The 23,518-nt window shown below is 40.1% G+C and overlaps 1 protein-coding gene across 1 annotated transcript in view; it reads right to left on the reverse strand.

Moving 5' to 3' along the window:
• CD36 (CD36 molecule (CD36 blood group)) overlaps positions 1–23,518 on the reverse strand; it is a 56,545-nt gene that overhangs the window by 15,568 nt on the left and 17,459 nt on the right. The window contains exons 3-9 of the mRNA XM_073624019.1: positions 21,871–22,015; positions 15,851–16,030; positions 13,488–13,579; positions 8,385–8,434; positions 5,037–5,106; positions 1,381–1,568; positions 470–588 (exon numbers count right to left, since the gene is read on the reverse strand). Coding sequence (XP_073480120.1) covers positions 470–588; positions 1,381–1,568; positions 5,037–5,106; positions 8,385–8,434; positions 13,488–13,579; positions 15,851–16,030; positions 21,871–22,015 — 844 coding nt within the window. The remainder of the gene's footprint in view (positions 1–469; positions 589–1,380; positions 1,569–5,036; positions 5,107–8,384; positions 8,435–13,487; positions 13,580–15,850; positions 16,031–21,870; positions 22,016–23,518) is intronic.

The following is a 23,518-nucleotide window of genomic DNA, read 5'->3' on the forward strand; positions in this document are numbered from 1 at the left end:
ACTTTTTACTCTTACTATTCCCTTTTTTACCTGCCTGTTTTCTTTTAACCAGTTTGTCATATTTGCCTCTCTTTGCTTAACTAGAGGGAGCAGCAACGTCCCATCTGGCACCCTACCATGCATTGGTACTCCCAGAGTTTTTACTAGCACTGTGCTCTTGGAGGTTTTCTACCATTTCCCATGACTCACTATGTATAATTGTTGGTTCTCCTCAAGACTATGCCTCTGTATATACACAACTGCAGACCTACCCCTATACAACTGTTGTATTTAACTCCTGTGATTTACTGAAATGTTTTGATTGTCAAGCATTGGCTTGTTTAGTTATTTCCTTTTTAAATGTTGCATCTGAACTTACTTTTACTGGTCTGTTATATTCTTGATGCCTTTTCTCAATAAACAAATTTACAAGAAACAAGAACTCCTGTAGTGAAATTCAGGCAGTCATTTATCTGTTTGTTTTACTCACAGGCTCAACATCTACAAAAGTCTCATGTTCTTCTTTACTAGGATTCAGACCAGACACTTGTTCCAACAGGAAGTCACTTCCATACAAGAAGTGAGGCAGAGATAGGAATATAGGTTTACCTAGACGAAAACAAATATATATTATGCTCAAAGAAAATGTCAACATTGAATCATGATATCTGCCATTGATCAAGCAAGCTATAAAACAAAAATTTGTTAGGCAACTACACGGCTATGCACCCATGTAACCATGCAATATAATGAATATAATGCCCGTGACAGACTTCAGCCTCATTTATTTTATTATTTTCGGTTAAAGCCTAACTCTGGGCACAATAACTTTGCCAGGATCAAAGCAGTTATAAATTATGTTTTCTCAAAAGCAACCCCCATTATGCAGATTTTGAGGTCATGTGTTCACCTCCATCTCCTCCAGGCAATTCACAAGACACAGACCCAGAGGTGTCATTTTGTGAATAGCCAGGAGAAAAGGAAAGTAAAGACAGGACCTCAGCACTTGGGTCTATGAGACCTGCAGCACTTATATATGAATGACATGGAATAGCATCTAAGCGGCCTGGAAGAAAATCTGAATGGCCTGGAAGTACAGAGCAGGGGCTATACTAATCTCGGCATGTAAACAGGCAGATTTTCCAGATGTAGAAAAAAGACTGCATGATAAGGGATTGCTTTTGAGGCAAAGGGATGTATGACTAATTTAACGCTGGTAAGGTTGGACTTGTATGTTGGGCTTTAAATATATTGTAGAAAATTATAACAATACATTGACTTACTGAAGGGACAGTTGATCCAGTGCTATTTTTAAATGCAACATTTTACACATGCACATTCAAAAACAGAGGTTTGGGCCCCTGGATATGAAATGCATTGTTTTTTACATGCCAAACTTACCACCTTGGCAAGCTCGAAGGTCCAACACACCAGCACCTGTACAGTTTCTGGATAGCACTTCATCCGTGCAAAAGCATTGATTGTCTGGATTGGTGACGGGTGAGGCAAGAGCCGCGCTTGGCACTACAAATCGATACAGTTTAATTCCCTTCTGCATATATTCAGTTTCAAATAATCCATATATGGACCTATAGAGAGGGTAAATGAATAATGTATTATTAACATTTATAATAGTTATTCTTAAACTTCAGAGGAGCAGCTAAATAGGTGGGTTATGTAAAATATCAGGTGTACAAAAATCCGCCCACTCATACACCCAAAAACGCTGCGCTGATGGAAAAAAAGGTGAATCTGAGCTGCTGCTTAAATAATAACAAACATAAATTAAAAATTGATTCACCATAAACTCGCCCCGAGTGAACTCAAATTAGCAGCGCTAAACCAATCCCTAACCACAAAGGGTCATAAAGTGAAGAATTATGAAAAATTATATCAACCAAAAAATATATGATCATAACATCACTCCTCCCCATTAATGTGCATCACGTGATATGATCAAGAGATCACAGAAGATGGTGCGCAAACCACTAAAGTGAATAACATAGCTGTGCACACAAATTATGATATATAAACAAAAAGCAATGTGAATCGATGTGAATCAGTCCACAAAAATATAAAAAAATATATAGAATGAAAAATAAAAAATAAATAAATATGTGTCCACAAACAATTAAAAAAAATGTATAATCCAAAAAAAATCCGTGATGTAGTGTAGATCTTCCACTTAATAAAATCTTCCACCGCACCTCTGTGACTGTGAATCCACTCCCCTTAGGTAAATAAACTCACCAGCTCCTTTTGCCCACACTCTCGTGTCAGGGCCACCAAGCTTTTATCCCTCACAATAAGGGGAAATATATGATCTCCAATGGTACACCTTTACATATCCAGAGTATGGTGCAAAAGAGCTCTCTCCGCATGAAAAAAAGAAAATAATCCAATAGTGCAATAACGTATTGATATTTATTTTAAAATAACAAATCCCTCAACCATTGAACTCACATCTTTAAAAATCACTGCAAGCTCAGAAATAGCACAGCACAGCAAACTGTCACAGCATCAACGCAAATCAGTAAACCAGTGTGTGGTGGTCGCGGCGGACCCAGGTACTGCGCTCTCAAAATACCCGTCTCACCCGATCCCTGGTGTAGATAGGATCAACTTCCGCACTTCCTCGTATGGCGCTCCCTGTCACAGCGTCCTACGTCACTAGCGTTCGATTGCCGTGTAGCCACGCCCCGACATGTTTCATCATAAAGACTTTAAGTCTTTATGACGAAACATGTCGGGGCGTGGCTACACGGCAATCGAACGCTAGTGACGTAGGACGCTGTGACAGGGAGCGCCATACGAGGAAGTGCGGAAGTTGATCCTATCTACACCAGGGATCGGGTGAGACGGGTATTTTGAGAGCGCAGTACCTGGGTCCGCCGCGACCACCACACACTGGTTTACTGATTTGCGTTGATGCTGTGACAGTTTGCTGTGCTGTGCTATTTCTGAGCTTGCAGTGATTTTTAAAGATGTGAGTTCAATGGTTGAGGGATTTGTTATTTTAAAATAAATATCAATACGTTATTGCACTATTGGATTATTTTCTTTTTTTCATGCGGAGAGAGCTCTTTTGCATCATACTCTGGATATGTAAAGGTGTACCATTGGAGATCATATATTTCCCCTTATTGTGTGGGATAAAAGCTTGGTGGCCCTGACATGAGAGTGTGGGCAAAAGGAGCTGGTGAGTTTATTTACCTAAGGGGAGTGGATTCACAGTCAGAGGTGCGGTGGAAGATTTTATTAAGTGGAAGATCTACACTACATCACGTCACGGATTTTTTTTGGATTATACATTTTTTTTAATTGTTTGTGGACACATATTTATTTATTTTTTATTTTTCATTCTATATATTTTTTTATATTTTTGTGGACTGATTTACATCGATTCACATTGCTTTTTGTTTATATATCATAATTTGTGTGCACAGCTATGTTATTCACTTTAGTGGTTTGCGCACCATCTTCTGTGATCTCTTGATCATATCACGTGATGCACATTAATGGGGAGGAGTGATGTTATGATCATATATTTTTTGGTTGATATAATTTTTCATAATTCTTCACTTTATGACCCTTTGTGGTTAGGGATTGGTTTAGCGCTGCTAATTTGAGTTCACTCGGGGCGAGTTTATGGTGAATCAATTTTTAAAATAGGTGGGTTAACAATGCATTTTAACCAGCTGCAGACTCTGGACGTGCTAGACACGCCCCAAAGTCATCAGTGTACACAGGGCATGTCTAGTACATCCAGTCCTTCTGCCCTGCTGCTGGGATTTCCCATGTCCCAGGACACAGCAATTTAGCTCTGATGAATCATAGATGCATGCCGAGTACACAGAGAAGGTCCAGTAGAGCTATCAAAAAAAGCTGTCTGACAATGTTTTCCATAACATTACTCAGCGAAAGATACAAAGAAACATGGTTACATTTTGTATCTTTCTGTTTATTCATCTACAGCAAGGATATGCAATTAGTGATGATCTGCAGGGATGAACTTCGATCTGCATATGAAGTTAGTTAAAGCAACCTAACAAGTAAAAAAAAGCTTATTTTTTTAATTAAATGTTCCTCTGCTTAACTCCTTCTTAACTCTTATGCCCTGTACAAACGATCGGACATTGATCGGACATTCCGACAACAAAATCCATGGATTTTTTCCGACGGATGTTGGTTCAATCTTGTCTTGCATACACACGGTCACACAAAGTTGTCAGAAAATCCAATTGGTCTGAAAAAAACACGTACGTCGGGACTATAAACAGGGCAGTAGCCAATAGCTTTCGTCTCTTAATTTATTCTGAGCATGCGTGGCACTTTGTGCATCGGATTTGTGTACACATGATCGGAATTTAACCAATCGGATTTTGTTGTCAGAAAATTTTATAGCCTGCTCTCAAACTTTATGTGTCGGAAATTCCGACAGAAAAAGTCAGATGGAGCCCCCACATGATTGGAATTTCCGTCAGCACAATCCGATCGCACTTTTTCCGTTGGAAAATCCGACCGTGTGTACAGGGCATAAGACCCCATACACACTATTAGATTTTCTGCAGATTTTTATCTTCAGATTTACCAAAACCTGCCTGATTGCATACAAATTGAAACTCTTAAGGTTTGACCTCATATTATATGGTAAATCTGAAGACAAAAATCTGCAGAAAATCTAATAGTGTGTATGGGGCATAAGGGGTTGATTTACTACAGATTTGAGAAAGCCTACTTAGAAATTCATGTAAAGCAGTATGCATTTTAGGCGACAAATCATTAGCAGAAGAATAAAATATAACTTGCCACAATATTAGATGATTGACATGAGCATGACTCAACTCTGCTAAGTGAACATTATCTACTGTTTTAGTTAATCAGTCGCACTGATAAGCTACACTTTATTAGGGTGGTGTAAATTATTGCCAACATTTTCAGAGAAAGAATGGTGTGCTTGACAACCTGGAGAAGTTATCTATAAATTAGCACTTGGTTATTTCTTTTTTTTAGCTAAATGATGCCCAACATGAAGGAAATCAAAAATAAAACCTTACCTGCAGATTTCAGATGAAAAGAAATATAAAGCTTTCTTTTTATCAACGAATGGAGGAAATGAAGCTGCATCTGTTAAAAAAAAAAATCTAATATTAATTTTGTGGTAAACATTATTTAATACAGCCCACTGGCAGTTAATTAGGTGAGATGTATCTTGTTCTGTTTCTAGGATCTCTAGGGCCATTGCTCTGAACAGTCCATGTTTGTGCACTTTTTTATACTATGTTGTGTATTATTTTGCATAGTATGCATGCTCATTATCATACTGAACCTGTTTTGCATTATTGCTTCTAACTTTGCAGCTGTTTAGTAAGCTTCAAGTTACAGTTACTTCCGGTTTGGTTATTTGTTTGATTACCTATACTGTCAAAATGATAAGAAACATGTATACTATGTAGAGAGAGCAGTGTAACAGAAATGTGAGATTACCACTGGCTATTTCCTTTCTCTGCTAATGTACAAGCTGGGGCAGGTTCAGGATGACCTTGGCTCAGAGGAAGGGGGTTAAATGGTGCTGGGCATTAAACTGATGTCACTTAGGGGTTGATTTACTAAAACTGGAGCAGTGGTGGCTGGTGTTCTATTTTTTGAGGGGGTGGCAAACAAACCCCCCCTAGGTCCGCACTTACCTTATTCAGGTCGCGGCTTCCCCTGCTTCTCCTCCCGGCTAATCCGGTCTTAAAGGGGTTGTAAAGGTTCCTGTTTTTTCACCTTAATGCATCCTATGCATTAAGGTGAAAAATCATCTGACGATTACCGGCCCCCCCAGCCCCCCGCTTTACTTACCTGAGCCCTGGAAAGTCTTGCGTCCCGAATACGCTGGATCTTTTCCTGGTGTTCTTGGCTCTTTATTGGATAGATTGATAGTAGCGCAGCCATTGGCTCGCGCAGCTGTCAATCAAATCCAATGACGCGGGCGCAGGGGGGTGGGGCCGAGTCCTGTTTTCGGCGGCTATGGACGCCGAATGCAGGGCCCGGAGTGCACCCGCAAGGTAACCCCCCCAGGAGAGCGCTTCTCCCAGGGGGTTATCTGAGATGGAGAGGAGCTAGGAGAGCCACCGGGGAACCCCAGAAAACGCCATTCGGGGCCGCTCTGTGCAAAACATGCTGTACAGTGGAGGTAAGTATGACATGTTTGTTATTTTTTAAAAATAAAAATCAAACCATTAGGCCCCTTTCACACCTATACGACTTGTCCCACGATTTTGTACTGCAAAATCGTATGACAAGTCATTCTCCATGATTTTCAATGACTACCATTCATATTGGCACGACTTTAAGTCGTGCCGACTTCAAAGTAGTCCCTGCACTACTTTGGTCCAACTTCCATACGATTTGTACTCCATAGACCTCAATGTTAAACCCTCAAGTAGCATGCAAATGATACCTGAATAATATAGACACAATTTCAGCACTACTTTGTAAGCACAAGCTGAGAATGGTTAAAGCTAAAGTTGTGGCAAAGTCGTACAAAGTAGTACTGCTCCCAAATCACGGTAAAATCACGGCAAAATCACAGTAAAATCTCGGCAAAATAGCGGCCACGAAATTGCGTTAAAATTGCGCGACTTTGAAGTCGTATAAGTGTGAAAGGGGCCTTAGTGTTACTTTAAGATCCACCTCCTGTCCTGATTGGCAAGGAGGAGAAGCCGGAAAACAATAGCGAATATTGATTTGCTAATGCTACAAGTGGGTGGGTGGATGGCACACCGCCCCAAGCCTAACCTTTTTGAAGCCGATTAGAGCCTCAGGCTCTGATCATGTGCTTCAAAACCAAAAAAACTCATAGAAACCTATGAGTCCCGCATGGAGATTAGGGGGCGGCGTATGGAGATTAGAGGGTGGCGCATGGAGATTAGGGGGCAGAGCCCTTTATGGACCAGCCACCGATGAACTGCAGAGGCAAAAATCTGGTGCAGCTGTGCATGATAGCCAGTTAGCTTCTAACTTCAGCTTGTTCAATTAAGCTTCAACAAAAAGAAAACCTGGAAGCTGATTGGTTTCTATGCAGAACTGCACTAGTTTTTGCACTCTCCAATTTTATTAATTCAACTCCTTCATGGCAGAAGTAATGCTGGGGAAATCCCTTAATTTAATATTTATCATATAATGGGCTATTCATTTTTATTTTATTTTGGCTGAAGTTCTTTCAATGTTCAAAAGTGCTTAACATTGGTCAAAGCTAACATGTACATGGCTTGATTAGTACTACTGTCTTCTGCTGCTGTAATCGTGCTGCTGGTACTCACTTCTAACCTTCCTCTAAAAGTGTTATTATACTGTATGCCTGTATGCTGGTGCTTCAGGAAAAGGAAAATACCATTTTCAATTATTACCCCAAACACTTCTGTGCATGCCACAGCAAAAAGAAAAGACTGGTGGTTCCTTGTTAACAAAACACGATGTTTCCCTTTATTTATCAAAAAAGAAGTGCAGTGCTTATAAAGCATAAATTATACCCAACAAATAATATTGTGCATAAAGTGCATGTATATCTAACAAGTGCTGGAGACTTACGTATATCACATGTGTATTACATCAAAAATCTACGTATCAGAATGAAAAACATTTCACACTAGAAACCAATAATAAAAGTGCTCAGAAAAGCATCTGAAAGGTGCTGGTCCTTTAAATAGCCAACGTGTATGGCTCCACCCCACAAGTTTCGTGCGCATGCAAAATATTGTTTTTATGGCTGTTTTTATGGATGTACTGGAATACCACTAAATACTACAATATATACCACTTTTCTGGTTCAGAGATATGTGTGCATTTACCTAACAGAATGGATGTTTGGCAGCACTTTATACTTGGAAGGTGGATTACGATTACAGGCTAATATCCATTAGTCTTCTGGTGAGTGCTTGGTAATGGAGGATTTGCACCAGCGGATGAGTGGATGTATCGTACACTTCTCCTTTTGTATACTGCACCAAGGCACTTTATGGTTGGCAACTTGGTGCAATAGCCACATTTTAGGATTTTTTTTTACTTAAAGGACCAGCACCTTTCAGATGCTTTTTTAAGCGCCTTTATTATTGGTTTCTAGTGTGATATGTTTTTCATTCTGATATATATTTTCGATGTAATACACATGTGAGATAAGTCTCCAGCACTTGTTAGATATACATGCACTTTATGCAAAATATTATTTGTGAGGTATAATTAATACTTTATAAGCACTACACTTCCTTTTTGATTTATTGCTTTAGGTTGGTCACCTATATAGTGCGAGCTGCTCTTTTGGTTTTTGAGTGCTCACTGTTTTTTTACAATATAGTCTGCATTCAACAATGTTTGCTTTTAAGACATTTTTGGGCAAAACGATTGAAGATAATTACACACACCTGTTCCATTTATCATGTCACAGTAGTTATCCTTCCAGTATGAGAGGGTACTGAAAGAGAAACATTCATTTTAATATGATTTGTAATTTGTAAAAACATGGGAAAATAATTAAATAACGTCTATAGTAAACCTTTGTTTGTTAACATTGTGTGCAATACATTGGCATAGTTAAAGAGGTTGTAAAGGCAGAAGGTTTTATATATTAATGCATTCTATACAGTAAGATAAAAAGCCTTCAGTGTGCAGCAGCCCCCCTCAGCCCCCCTAATACTTACTTGAGCCCCATTTCTATCCAGCGATGTTGCACGAGTGTCTCGTCTGCCCGGGACACCCCTCCTCGTTGGTTGAGACAGCAGCTCGACTCCATTGGCTCCCGCTGCTGTCAATCAAAATAAGTCAGCCGATCAGGCGAGAAAGGGGGTGGGGCCAGGTCACGGCTCCGTGTCTGAATGGACACAGGGGGCTGTGACTCGACTCGGTGCCCCCATAGCAAGCTGCTTGCTGTGGGGGCATTCAACAGGAGGGAGGGGCCAGGAGCACTGAAGAGGGACCCGAGAAGAGGGGGATCTGGGCTGCTCTGTGCAAATGCACTGCATAGAGCAGGTTAAGTATAACTTGTTTGTTCATTTTAAGGCCCCTTTCACACGGCAGATCGTTCAGGTCCGCCTGTCAGTTTTTTAGGCAGACCTGAATGGACGCTCCATACAGGTCTATGGAGTGACGGATGTCAGCGGTGACATGTCCGCTGACATCCGATTCGCTTCGATCCACTAAATTCAGATGTCTGGCGGATCAGATTGGATGAAAACGGACAGGTGGTCCCAGGGGCGGACTGATAACTCATGGGGCCCCTGGGCAATAGGAGATTATGGGGCCCCTGGGCAATAGGAGAAAATTATGGGGCCCCCGGGCAATAGGAGATTATGGAGCCCCCAGGCAATAGGAGATTATGGGGCCACACAGTATACACACACACACACATACAGTATACACACACAGACACACAATATACACACACAGTATACACACATAGAATACACATACACACACTGAAAAGGTACTGGAGAGGCGGGGCAGCTATAATCTTGGAATTTTTTAAAAAACACAGATTTTTACATACTGTCCCTGGTTTTATTGAGGCTGACAACCCTGATGGGGCCCCTTAGTGGCATGGGGCCCTCAGGCAATGCCCGAGTGCCCGAATGGTCAGTCCGCCCCTGGGTGGTCCATTTTCATCCGATCCCCCTTAGAAGAGAGTGGAGCTCTGACAGGTCCATCACTGCACAGTGTGCAGAGACAGACCTGTCATCCGTCTGCTCAGCGGGGATCAGCAGAGCGATCCCTGCTGAAAAAAGCGGAGTCCATACATGGACACGCCCGTGTGAAAGGGGCCTAGAGCAAAAAAGCAAAAGCAAAAAACTAGACTTTACAATCACTTTACACCTATTATGCATTTATACTGTAATATATATTTTCTTTTTTTTGTATGTATGAGGAACATTTGTCTAGGAGAGATCTTGCAGCAGTATTAATTTTGTCGACTAAAATATTTTCGCAGACTAAATTAACATTATTTTAGTGAACTAGAATATGACTAAGGCCTCTTTCACACGGGGCGGATCAGTGATGATCAGCCCCGTGAACACCCGCTTGCTCAGTGGGGATCGTTCCGCCGATCCCCGCTGAGCAGGAAGATGACAGGTCCATCGCTGCACACTGTGCAGCGACGGACCTGTCAGAGCGCCGCTCTCCCCTATGGGGGATCGGATGATGACGGACCGTAGTGTCCGTCGTCACCCGATCCGATCCGAAAACGGATGGAAAAGTAGGGTTTTCCTCCGTTACACTTTTCGGATCGGAGCGGGTCAGATGTCAGCGGACATGTCACCGCTGACATCCGACGCTCCATAGGGATAGATGTATGTCTGTTTTTCATCCGGAAACGGAAGGATGAAAAACGGACATACGGATCGTCAGTGTGAAAGAGGCCTTAAACTAAAACAATTCAGATGATTAAAATACGACTAAAATTAAAACAATTCAGATGACAAAACTACAACTAAAACTAAAACAATTCAGATGACTAAAATATGACTAAAAATAAAAATGCATTTTAGTCTAGAGATTATGAATAAAACAAAACTGAAATTTGATGTCAAAATGAACACTGCACTACCACATAACAATAAGTAGGGAACATTTACTAAGCTGCGGTAAAAAAAAGAAAAAGAAAAAGGCTTGTCTTGTTTTTTTTTTTATTATTATTTAATGTAGGTAATATATTCAGGTAATATGTGCAATAGCATTACAGCCAATAGAGTGTACAGTTTTTTTTTTTCCCATTTTAAAGTTGCACTTCTGTTTGTCAAAAAGCAATATTTCTGGTTTATTCGGTTTTATTTATAAAGATGTTATATATCACAATGGCTGAATCTGTGTCAATAGTGCATGCTCAAACCTTAATACCATAAATAATAATAATAATAATGTTATTAAGGTATTAATGTTGTTACATGTTTAGTCCAGGAGTATATAATGAGTTTGGCAATTCTAGAGAAATGTTTAAGCCCCTGTTCACACCGGTGCAACTTGCAATGCGACTTGACAGGTCCAAATCACATGACAAGTCGCACCCTATTGTCAGCAATGGAACTGTTCAAATCAGTACAACTCCTGCTTTGCAGTGCTGCACCGATTTGAAAAAAAGGTTCCTGCACTATTTCTTGCGATTTCAGGTACAACTTGCATATTCATTTGTGCATGAAGTTGTACAGATGTCAGCCAAGTCGCACCAGAAGTTGCACTGACCTGCAGCTTTTAAATTGTGTGACTTCAAGTGAAGTCGCACAATTTCAAAGTCGGATTCAGTGTGAACGGAGCCTTAATAATGCATTACAATTTAACTAAACCCATTAGATTTTAGTAGACTAAAATGTACTGGGGATTTTAGTTGACTAAAATACGACTAAAATGAAAACAATATAGATGACTAAAATACAACTAAAATGGCATTTTGGTCAACAGACTATGACTAAAACGAAATCAAAATGTATCGTCAAAATTAACACTGCCTGGCAGGGATGATTTCAGAATAAAGGGTGTGTGGCACCAGGCAAGGCTGTACAGTGAAAATCGCTGGAATGGGGAAGAAGTATTTATCAGGGCCGGCTGCACTTAGGGGGGATTTATTTACAGGATAAGATCACTAAAACCAAATGTGTCTCTTAAATCACTATATATATCTATATATATAGATATATATAGATATATATAGATATAGATATACACACTATATTGCCAAAAGTATTGGGACGCCTGCCTTTACATGCACATGAACTTTAATGGCATCCCAGTCTTAGTCCGTAGGGTTCAATACTGAGTTGGCCCACCCTTTGCAGCTATAACAGCTTCAACTCTTCTGGGAAGGCTGTCCACAAGGTTTTGGAGTGTGTCTGTATGACTATTCTTCCAGAAGCGCATTTGTGAGGTCAGGCACTGATGTTGGATGAGAAGGCCTGGCTCGCAGTCTCTGCTCTAATTCATCCCAAAGGTGCTCTATCGGGTTGAGGTCAGGACTCTGTGCAAGCCAGTCATGTTCCTCCACCTCACTCATCCATGTCTTTATGGACCTTGCTTTGTGCACTGGTGCGTAGTCATGTTGAAACAGAAAAGGGCCATCCCCAAACTGTTCCCACAAAGTTGGGAGCATGAAATTGTCCAAAATATCTTGATATGCTGACGCCTTAAGAATTCCCTTCACTGGAACTAAGGGGCCAAGCCAAACCCTGAAAAACAACCCCACACTATAATCCCCCTCCACCAAATGATCTGGACAAGTGCACAAAGCAAGGTCCATAAAGACATCATGGATGAGCGAGTTTGGGGTGGAGGAACTTGTCTGGTCTACACAGAGTCCTGACTTCAACCCGATAAAACACCTTTGGGATGAATTAAAATGGAGACTGAGAGCCAGGCCATCTCATCCACATCAGTGCCTGACCTCACAAATGCGCTTCTGGAAGAATGATCAAACATTCCCATATACACACTCCTAAACCTCGTGTACAGTCTTCCCAGAAGAGTTGAAGCTGTTTTAGCTACAAAGGGTTGGCCAACATAATAATGAACCCTACGGACTAAGACTGGGATGCCATGAAAGTTCATGTGTGTGTAAAGGCAGGTGTCCCAATACTTATGGTAATATAGTGTGTATATTTTAATATATCCTGAAGTTTAGCTAAAAAAATCCTACAGCTTTCGTCGCATCACTTACCTGTAATAAAGTATGGCCATGTTGTGCAGGCTGCTCATTCTATAGAACTTTTCATTACAGGGATGCCCTCCTTACAATGAAGATTTCCTGTCTCTACCGGCCCTGCAATAGTTAACAGCTTCAAACAGAACAACTGTACATATAGTGCAAAGGGGACACACCCTCCTTCTTCTTCCTCCTCCAGTGAGACAAGTTCTTTCATTGATTACACTTGTAGCACTATCTGTGAATATGGAATAGTCTGATCAGTCACAGGATTCTCTCCCCCATACACAGACAGGTCCCATGGGTCATCTGTAATGCTGTTCTGCCTGAAGAGCCAAAGCTGTTAACTTTTGCTGTGTTAGAAGTTTAGAGACAGGAAGAGGATAGGCACTCCTGCAATGAAGATTTCTTCAGGATCCTGCTGCCTGCACAATGTGGGATATCCTTCATTACATGTAAGGCCCCTTTCACACTACCACGACTTCAAAGTCACACAATTTCGTGGACGCGATTTTGACGCAATTTCAGGGAATGCCTGTGTAACACACATCAAAGTCGGACCAAAGTATTAAATGGACTACTTTGATGTTGGTGCGACTTGAAGTCACACTGATATGAATGGTATTCATTGGAAATCATGGGTTACAACTTGTCATGCGACTTTGCAGTCCCAAGTCGCAGGACAAGTCGCACAAGTGTGAAAGCGGCCTAAGAGATATGACTGAAGCTTTAAGACACCTTACTTTTTGAGTCCTATAACAGTCTAACAATATAGTTGTCAATTAAGCTTCACAAATGTGACAGATCTAGTAGAAAACAAAGCAAAGAATACTACAATATTTACCTTTCTCCCTTATATTTGGTAATTATGGCTACTCTACTGATGTCATTCCTGCCATTATACACTGTGTAAGGCCCGTCCATTGTTCCATTGTACTGCAGGTAAGAAATTATAATTAGTTCAAACATTAAAGCAATCATTGCCATTTTAAGAAGACAAGAACGAACACACACTAAAAATGTTTTGTAACGAGAACTTAGTGAAGCTCCACCGAAAAGGGAAAGCTCTGCTTGTTTGCTTCCTCCACGCTCCGCTACCACATTTGCCACCTTTCTGGGGGAGCAGGCAGCTGGTTTTAAAAGGTACCCGCTCCCACTTCCGGGTGACTTAGCCACGACAAAGACACCTGGAAGTTTGGCCCCCCTCCTCCTTCCCCCGCCGCCAGGCCATTCCCAAAGCGTAGAACACTTCACCCACGTGCAGTACAATGGGAAATTTTCCTCTGATGGGACTTTGTAAGGCAGGGCGGCCCCTGCCATTGTTGATGACGCCTGCTCCAACATGAGCCAGCTGTTGTCAGTTTTCCTCAATGAGTGGTGCTATTTAGGCTGCACGTGTGGACGCCCAGTCTCATACATGCATCGGACTGGTCATGCAGCTGCTCACCCCTAAAGGTAAATCATCCATTTTTGCTTTGTAAAGCACACCTGTATCTCTTGATATGATACTCTGTAGAGAGCAAAGTGCCTCTATATGCAAACTCACTTCTATACTGTATTGCAATGGTTATTGTCCATTCAGGACATTCCATGCTGCAGTTTGAGTTATATATGGCTGCTATCTGTGATTTCAATCAATCACACAGCACCATTTATCTCCCCTTTTTTCTTTCCAGCTACTGTCTGCAGACGTTTCCACTGCTCCCCCTGTGTGTGATTTCTTTTCACTGGGGGATTTAATACTATGCCTGACCAGACAGCGCCTCATGTGATATCCCCTCATCCCTTAGGCTGGATTCACACCTATGCATTTTCAGTGCTTTTTGCATTTTGCAGATTTGCATTACAGTCCATTTTACATGGTTTCCTATGGAACACGTTCTGTAGTGCAAATCTGCAAAATGCAAAAAGCACTAAAAATGCATAGGTGTGAATCCAGCCTTACTGGGCATGTGTAACCCAACTCCAAAGGCTCTGTATTATCCGGACATGTTCTGGAGTCAGTGGAAGAAGAGGAGCATCTGTGCATACAAGATCAAACAGCATTTTTACACAATGCAGAGGATTAACCCCTTAGGTTCCACAGTGAGTATAACAAGCATGCTTTACAGTATATACACACTGATTTTACTGTTGTGGGTTTAGTAACACTTTAACTTTAAACAATAAACGTAATTTACTATAATGTATAAGGTCCTCTATTTAGCTTTACAGTGGACCTTTTAATATGTAATTCCTTAGTGCAGTTCGATAAAAAAAAAAATGTTTATCCTAAATGTGCTGGTAATGCTTTTGATGATTACAGCTCTTTCAGTTTGCAACTAAATAACAAGAAGTTTGTTCAGTAAAGCACTTGGCACATAATAAAAAACAAAATCCATCCCTGTCTTGTCCCACTGCTTGTCAAAAAAATCAGGAGCTTGTTGTGAACCTGAGTTATATAAAAGATAAGAGAGTAGGTTAGTAGGAAGCAACTTGCTTCAGGGTGGCCCACTATTCTCAGAGCAGACCTCATGAAATATAACATCATCACAACTTTTGCAGTTCTGTTGCAAAATTGATGCACAGGAAGGATAAATAAGTGTATTACACATTTTCTTGTGATTTTTGTTGAAGTAGCCAACCAGAATAGTCTTTAGTACATACAACTAAAGAATGATGTTAGACTTGTGTCTAAGGCCAGGTTCACATTTGTGTAATGCGGGAACGCACACACAATTGTGCATTTTCCTCCAGTATATAAAAACACGCTTTGCTTTTGCAGGTGTGGTGGATTCATTAACTCTTAATGGCACCCCAACGCACCTGGCTAATGTGATGATCCTACTAAAATAGATTTTCATGTATAGGGTAGCCTATTAAAAAGAAAGTGCTGCCCTTATCATGACTCTACAAAACGCACATAAACACGCACTCATACACCTACATATGTGTGAACAAATCCTAAGGGAAAGGTGATAATAGTTTTCATAAAAACAGTAATATGTAAGCTTTAAAACTGACCTGAATTTGTTCTATAACAAATCTGCTTGCCTCATTTTCAAACTAACAGAAGGATTTACAAGAGGGGACTTATTAAATGAACATGGAATCATTGGTCTGAGGAACCACAAATAAATATGTTATAATTATTACACTTGCATTTAGACCCTTGTACAGCTTTATCATCATTTTTGATGTCTTGTGGTATAATACTTCTATACTTACCGGATAGAATACTCCAGTGGTTTTATCTGCTAAGAGGAAATTTGGTATTTTTTCCAAGAATGGATCTTTGTAACCCCACAGTAACTCCTTCACACTTCTGAGTTGAAACAATGATGAATTGGAAGACTTTATGGCAAGGTTTATTATCGACAAAGCGTTTGGTAATATGTCTGGGGCAGCCTGATGTGCACAAATAATAGTAGGTGATCAGTAAAAAGAAATTGAGCAGTATATGGTAATTCATTGATGTGCGGTTCGTTTCATTGCAAATTGAAATTCGGACAAATTTTTGTTTTAATTACAATAGTACCGAATTTAAATGAATCTGAAATAACAAATCGATTTTGAGTAGTTTTCGAATTCGAACAGTTTTCCAATTTCCAAAGAGAATAAAATAGAATAGAAAATAAAGTAATAGAAAAAAAAATATTAGAATAGAAAAGAATATAACAGAAAATAAAAGAATAGAATATAAAAGAGTAAAACAGAACAAAACAGAATAGGAAATAAAAGAAGAGAATAGACTAGAATATAGAATAGAATAAAAACAAGTAGAATAGAATAACATAGAAAGAATATAACCACCTTCTGAAATTCGAATTTCAAATAGAATACATTTGAATTTGAATACATAAGAATAGAATAGAAAAAAAGAATAGAATAGAACAGACTATAATCAAATAGAAAGGAATAGAATTAAAAAACTATAGAATATAAAGAATAAAACCATTTCCCAAAACTCAAATAGAATCAATTTGAATTTAAATAGAATAGAAAAAAAAATAATTAGGATAGAATAGAAAATAACAGAATAGTATAGAAAAAAACAATAGAATAGAATAGGAAGAATATAATCATCTTTCAAAAATCGATATTTAAATAGAATACATTTGAATAGAAAAGAATAGAATTAACAAATAGAAAATAATATAATTAAAAAAAGAATAGAATAGAAAGAGTATAACCATTTCCCAAAATTCAAATAGAATCAATTCAAATTTGAATAGAATAAATTAGAATAGGAAGATGGTTATATTCATTCTATTCTGTTGTTTTTTCTATACTATTGATTATATTATTTCTATTTTATTTTATTCTATTTTTTTTATTCTATTCTTTTCTATTCTATTCGAATTTCAGAAGATTATAATCTATTTAATTATAGTCTTTTTTATTCTATTCTATTCCATTCTATTCTGTTCTTTTATTTTCTATCCTATTTTGCTCTGTTTTACTCTATTATAGTCTATTATTTTATTTCCTGTTATATTCTTTTCTATTCTATAATTTTCTTTCTATTCTATTTGAACCTCTTTGGAAATTGGAAAATGATTCGAATTTGAAAACTTTTTGAATCAATCCGAATTTGAAAATTCAATTCGAATACAAATAAACAAAATGAATTCCGAAAACAAATGAAATGGATTAAACAAATTTAACTAAAAAACTTTATGTAAATAACGAATCAAAGAGAAACATTTTTTTTTTCATTCTGCACATGTCTAACAGTCACTAGTGTGAATATGACCTAAATAAAATATAACATAGTAGGGTTGATTTACTAAACAGACAGACTTAACTTAAAGCGGAGGTCCGCCCACCGCTGCAAAAATGAAAAGCCAGCAGCTACACATACTGCAGCTGCTGGCTTTTAATAATAGGATACCTACCTGTCCTGGAGTCCAGTGATGTCGGCACCGCAGCTGATGTTTCCATGTTGCCGCTGACATTGCCAGTAAGGGAACCTGGTAATGAAGCATTACGCCTTCACTCTGGGTCCCTACTGCGCATGCACGAGGCACCCACTGCACTCTCCTACTGTCCCAGCGGCGGGGGAAGGAGGAGGAAGTCGAGTGCTGACGTCAGCGGCCGCGGCCGAGACTCACTGGAGTGGGAACAGTATACCTGTCAAAGACAGGTATTCTCTCCCCCCTCCCCACCGAAAGGTGCCAAATGTGGCACCTGAGGGGGGAAGGAGACAAATGAGTGGAAGTTCCACTTTTGGGTGGAACTCCGCTTTAAGTCTTCCTCTGGGGGAATTTTGAAATAGTCCCCCATCAGTGCTCATCACCAATCCAGTGCTGTACCCCACAGTAATTCTGGGTGGAATGATTCTGACTTAGAATATGAGTGAATGCAGGGTTTCATGGACCTGCCCCCTGAGGAGGCATAACCACGGCTTTTTACATTCACAGTAATGATTAGGAGAGTGGCAATGATGTAATCAAGTCAGCTCCACTCTATGTACTGTTGAGGACTGCTCAATCTCCATCAGGAGAAAAGGAAGAAGACCCTGAGTGTCATGTACCTGGTCTGAAAACAAACGTACATATATTATAATGAAACAAACAATAAAGGGGGCCAGTGGCAAAGCTAGACATTCTTTCACCTAGGGCAGGCATGTCCAAAATCTGGCCCGCGTTCCGGTTTTGAACGGCCCGCCTGGTTATTTGGACATATATATGTTTTGTGGCCCCCCAACAATCTCCCAGCGCCGGGGCCACAAAAGATATATATTCTGGCTCCCTTGGAGGGGACAGGGAGGAGGCGGGATGAGTGCCGTACATACAGGAGTATTTCCTGTTTACAAGGCAGCCTTTGTAATAGGAAGTCCCATCTCCTGTGCTGCCATTGGACGACTGTTCTGTCCATCATAGGATGCGGAACTTTTTATTTAAAAGGCTGCTGAGAAAACAGGAGTTTTTCCTGTATGTAATCTTTTGGCGCTCGTTCCGCCCCCCTCCCTGTCCCCTCAGTCAGGCTCCACTGATGGCAATGGTGAGTCTGTATTCCTGGCAATGGGGGTGCTGCTTTCCTGGCAACGGTGGGTGCAAGGAACAGTGGGTGCTGCATTCCTGGCAATGGTGGCTGCTGCATTCCTGGCAATGGTGGGTGCTGCATTCCTGGCAATGGGGGGTGCTGCATTCCTGGCAATGTGGGTGCTGCATTCATGGCAATGGGGGTTCTGCACTGATGGAAGTGGGGATGCTGCACTGATGACAATAGGGGTGCTGCATTCATGGCAATGGTGGGGCTGCATTCATGGCAATGGGGGTGCTGCATTCATGGCACTTGTGAGGCTGCAGATGGGTACTGACCCTTATTTTGCTTCACAGTTCTTTATTTAAAGTTTTTTTCCTGAAACATCCCTCTTAAAGTGAAGGTGCGTGGTTTACGCCGATAAATATGGTATATCCAAATAACACGCCCAAGCTAATCTCTTTACTCACACACAGCCACAAAGGCAAGAGAATTCTTGTGGGACAGTATATTAGTGTATTAGTGCGCGAACGAACATACCGAATTTTAATGGTTCAAAGAATGTCAGGCAAAATGGTCGGCCCTCACGCATGTTCACTTCATCAAATCTGGCCCTCTTTGAAAATAGTTTGGACACCCCTGACCTAGGCCAAAGACTTAGTTCGGCACCCCCCAATATCGGGACAAAGTTATTTAGTGCCCAGGGCAAAGATGCCAAACTGTCAAAAATGGCTAAATGGCCCCTGATGTCTGATTTTTGAGACACAGAAAGGAACTGAGGACAGATTCCCCAATCCCTTTCTCTGCAGTCTCAGCTGTACTGAACAGTGAAGGAATGGGAAGTGCTCTGTGCTGAGTGGCTTTCTGTTCATTCACAAACTGAAGCATAGTAAACACAACTGTGTTCATTCAGAAAAGGAAGGGGCAGGTAAACAACATATTTACTGGCTTCTTCAGCCGCTCTCAAGAGAAAAATGTAATTACTACAGGGTGGCAATTACCATACAGTATGCCAACTCACAAATTGTGGTCATTCACAAACTGAAGCATAGTAAACACAACTGTGTTCATTCAGAAAAGGAAGGGGATGGTAAACAACATTTACTGGCCTCTTCACCCGCTCTCAAGAGAAAAATGTAATTACTACAGGGTGGCAATTACCATACAGTATGCCAATTCACAAAATGTGTGCATTGCCCTGGTGGTTATCAAAACAATTAACTCAACTACAAATCAAGGCATAGACACCCTGAATTAAAGCGCCCATGTCCGATGGACTCCCGTGGCATGTGCACAGTTAATGAAAAAAAAATTAATGAAAAAAAATCAATCCTTTCTTAAGCACAATAGGTTAGTATTGAAGATTTGTGAATCTAATTCCATCACCATTCATGTCACTCAAATTATAAAAGACAACATCTTTATCACTAAATACTAGTCTGCGTGTCAAACATTTAGTGAATTTGGGTCACACATGCCTAACTGAATACAGACCAGCTCATACGAGCATATTAACCCTTTCACGCCGACGTAACGCAAATATGCGGCCTTGGCTTGAAGGGGTTATACCCCTGCAGGCATCACCCCGGTACCATTTTTTAGAGCCGGCGGTTGAAGCTAGTCGGCCTTTATCCCAAACATTTGGAGGGGAAGTCCCCCTCCTCCCGCCGCCTTCTGCGAGAGCCCAGGCTCTTTTGTTCCACCAGGAGGCCCAAGCGACCAGCCGGCATGACCACCGCCTGGCTGGAGACCCGAACAAAGCATTAGCCAACAAATATTTATTAAGAATGATAAGATAAATAAAACTACTCAGTGTAGTATGCTTGCACAAAAAGTCACTAAAGGTGGCAACAAACTCCAAACTTTGTTGGAACCTCTGACTTGAGGGAGACCTCACCAGGGTACCTGCTTCTGACGCGTTTCAAATGTGTCCCTTCTTCATCAGAGCCCAGGGCTCTGTTTGGAGTTGTTGCCACCTGTAGTGGCTCTTTGTATAAGCATACTACCTATACTTGTGAGTAGTTTTATTTACCTTATCATTTTTAATAAATAAGTGTTGGATAATGCACTAGGCTAGTGTGCCCTCTTTTTTTAATTTTTCTACAGTGAGCTATCTTCATACCTGACCATATTTAGGGTGGAACATGTAACATGTTCTAGCTCTTGCATCCTCTCCTCCTGATCCCTCCTCCCTGGGATCTCCTCCTCATACCCGAAGACACAATTTAAAAACAGCGTGGCTGTGCATAGCTCGCCCACAAGGCTGCGTCACTCATTCAAAAAGTTATGTGAATGAATGAACTACAAATATCATCGGCCAACACTGCTGAGTTCTCAATAGCTGTGAGGGCTATGGTGAGCATCCTCATAGTTAATTGATCCTTTCTGCAATTCAGTAACTGCCTGCCCATGTACAGGCAGACAGTGGACTGAGAGTCTGCAGGAACCTGGCATTGTACTCACAATCTGATGATCATGGATGCAATGCTTTACAGGGTCCAGTGTAAAAAAGAATAAAAGCACATTTTTTACCTGCAAAAAGATGTGATTTTATAATTTTTTTATAAAAAAAGTAAAAAGTGAACTTATCCCTTGATTTTAGTGTTATTTGTTATTAGTGTTATTTGCATCTGATTATCCCTGTGCTGCTTATAGTGTTAGCTCTATCTGAAGTGCTGAACAATTCCTAAATTTGTTGTACGAGGTGTCTTCAAAAAGTTTCTGCACTTTTATATTTTCATTAGAAACGGTGAGGGCGGGAGGAGTAGTAAGTGGTCGTGTCTGAGAGTGTCATGTGACCAGTCTGGCCGACTGACCTTGAAGTTTAGTAAAACTGATGCATTTTGTTTTTGAAATTCCTAATAAAGAGTTTTAAAAAAGTGTGGAAACTCTTTGAAGAACCCGTATATATAACATCTTACATTAGTAATTCAAAGTATAACTAAAAGCAAAACTTTTTATTTTTTTTTTAAGTGGAGGGGGATTAGAACACCTGTCAGGTTTTTATTGTTGTCTGTGCCCCATTAGGGAGATCCACACTCTCTATTTACCCTCACGTTAACCATTCTTATTGAAAGTGAATTCCCTTAATTTGCAGGGATATCCTCTTACTTCCTGTTTGGCTATGGGGCAGGAAGTGAAAGTAAATCTCCCCAGTGGGACACAGATAGAAAAAAAATGACAGGGGTTATACATCTCCCTTACTCTAATGAAAAAAAATACGTTTTGTCTATTGTTCTTCTTTAATTGTTCGTACTTACAGCCACAGCCAGATTAAGAACTGTATATGTATCTTCTTCGGGCCCAATAGACAAATGCCGTTGAAAGATGGCTTCATTTGGCTGATAAAACGACACTGTATCATTACTGTTCTGTGTCACATTACTCTTTTTTACATGTCTGACCCTTTAAAAGAAAAAAATGTTTACATGAGTGTGGTGAGAAGTTAAAAGAAATACTGTACGTTTCTCTGTAAATTTCATTATAAAGAGATGTCAGGCTAGAAATATGGGAGCAGTATTTGCCGACTTATTTTAAAGGTTCTGGTAATGTGGACTTTCTTCACTATTTGGTGAATGGATGACCTGGAACAAGCATGTATATATCAAGGCGGAAGGCGGTGCTGCTAACATTTCACAAGCTGCATGCCAGTCCCAAGTCACTGACTCACTAAGTAGAGAAGCATGGATAGGTAAGAAAGCCCCAACTTAGCAACAGCTTCTCCCATATTTCTGTCCTGACAGCTTTCATTTAAAGTAAATCTCTGTCTTTATTCCTCGCAAATTATAAATACATGGAAAAAAAATGTTGTTTTCAAAGAGGAACTGCAGTCTGCTCACATAATGTGTAATAAAAACATCTTTGCCATTCTGAAGCTTCCCTCCAACCACATTGGATATTATTTTATATATACTGTGATTCTGTACTTGCCAAATATACTGCAGAAATCTCCCTCCACTGAGTCTGGCTGCATCCATTTTAATGGTGGGCAGCTGAAGCATGCTCCCTGTTCACTTCCTGGATTTACACAAACACACAAAGGCACACCTCCAGCTCTGCAGCTCTCATTGGCCCTCTTATGACTCACCCCTCCTCCCTTCCTGGCATACTCCCACGAGAGAGAGAGCTGTGCATGATGCCATAAGCCTAGGCTTTTTACCAGACAAGAAATAGGAAGTGGGCTGTATAAGGTATTTACTGGCAGAAAAAAAAAATGTTTTACTATCCAAAGTTAAAACAACAAGGGCAGAAGATTTAATAGATGGAAAGATGAAAAAAATGACTAAAGTTCCACTTTAAGTTAAAGTAGTTTAGTTTTTAATTTTGATATAACATACAATACAGGCTTGTATTAGCTGAAATGTATACTAGATAACAAGGTATTGCCGATTGTTTATATTTGTGACATGGTACTGTATATATAACGTATCTGTAATGGAACTACAAAATTGTCTTTCAGAATGAAATTTTTCCCAAAATATTGATGAATTACAAATGTTACCCAACCATTTTTTTTTTGTTTTGTAGAAATGTTATGTTTAATTAGTCAGTGGTCTCCTTCAGAGAATTAGGAAGGTTAGGATGCACCAAAAAGAAAAAAAAATCACTAAATAAGAAATTGTGCCCCAGCACCCCAAATGATCCAAGTACAGATGCTCCCTTCATTTAATCAAAGTAGATTCTGAAATTTTGATCCAAACACGAATGTTCTCCTCTTACTATATGACAGTAAATCTGTTATTCTCGCACTTACTGTAACAGGCCAAACTGTCCTTCAAATGTGGCACATACAGGAAGTCTGCTAAATGTCTAGAGCAGTTGTCAATCATCCAGAGGAGGCATTGGCTGCAATGGATTGGAATAAAGCACAGCTGCCTGTCGTTCGTATATGGAGGATGACAAAGTTCT

This window comes from Aquarana catesbeiana, linkage group LG03 (genome assembly GCF_042186555.1).
Source record: "Aquarana catesbeiana isolate 2022-GZ linkage group LG03, ASM4218655v1, whole genome shotgun sequence".
Classification (NCBI taxonomy): domain Eukaryota; kingdom Metazoa; phylum Chordata; class Amphibia; order Anura; family Ranidae; genus Aquarana; species Aquarana catesbeiana.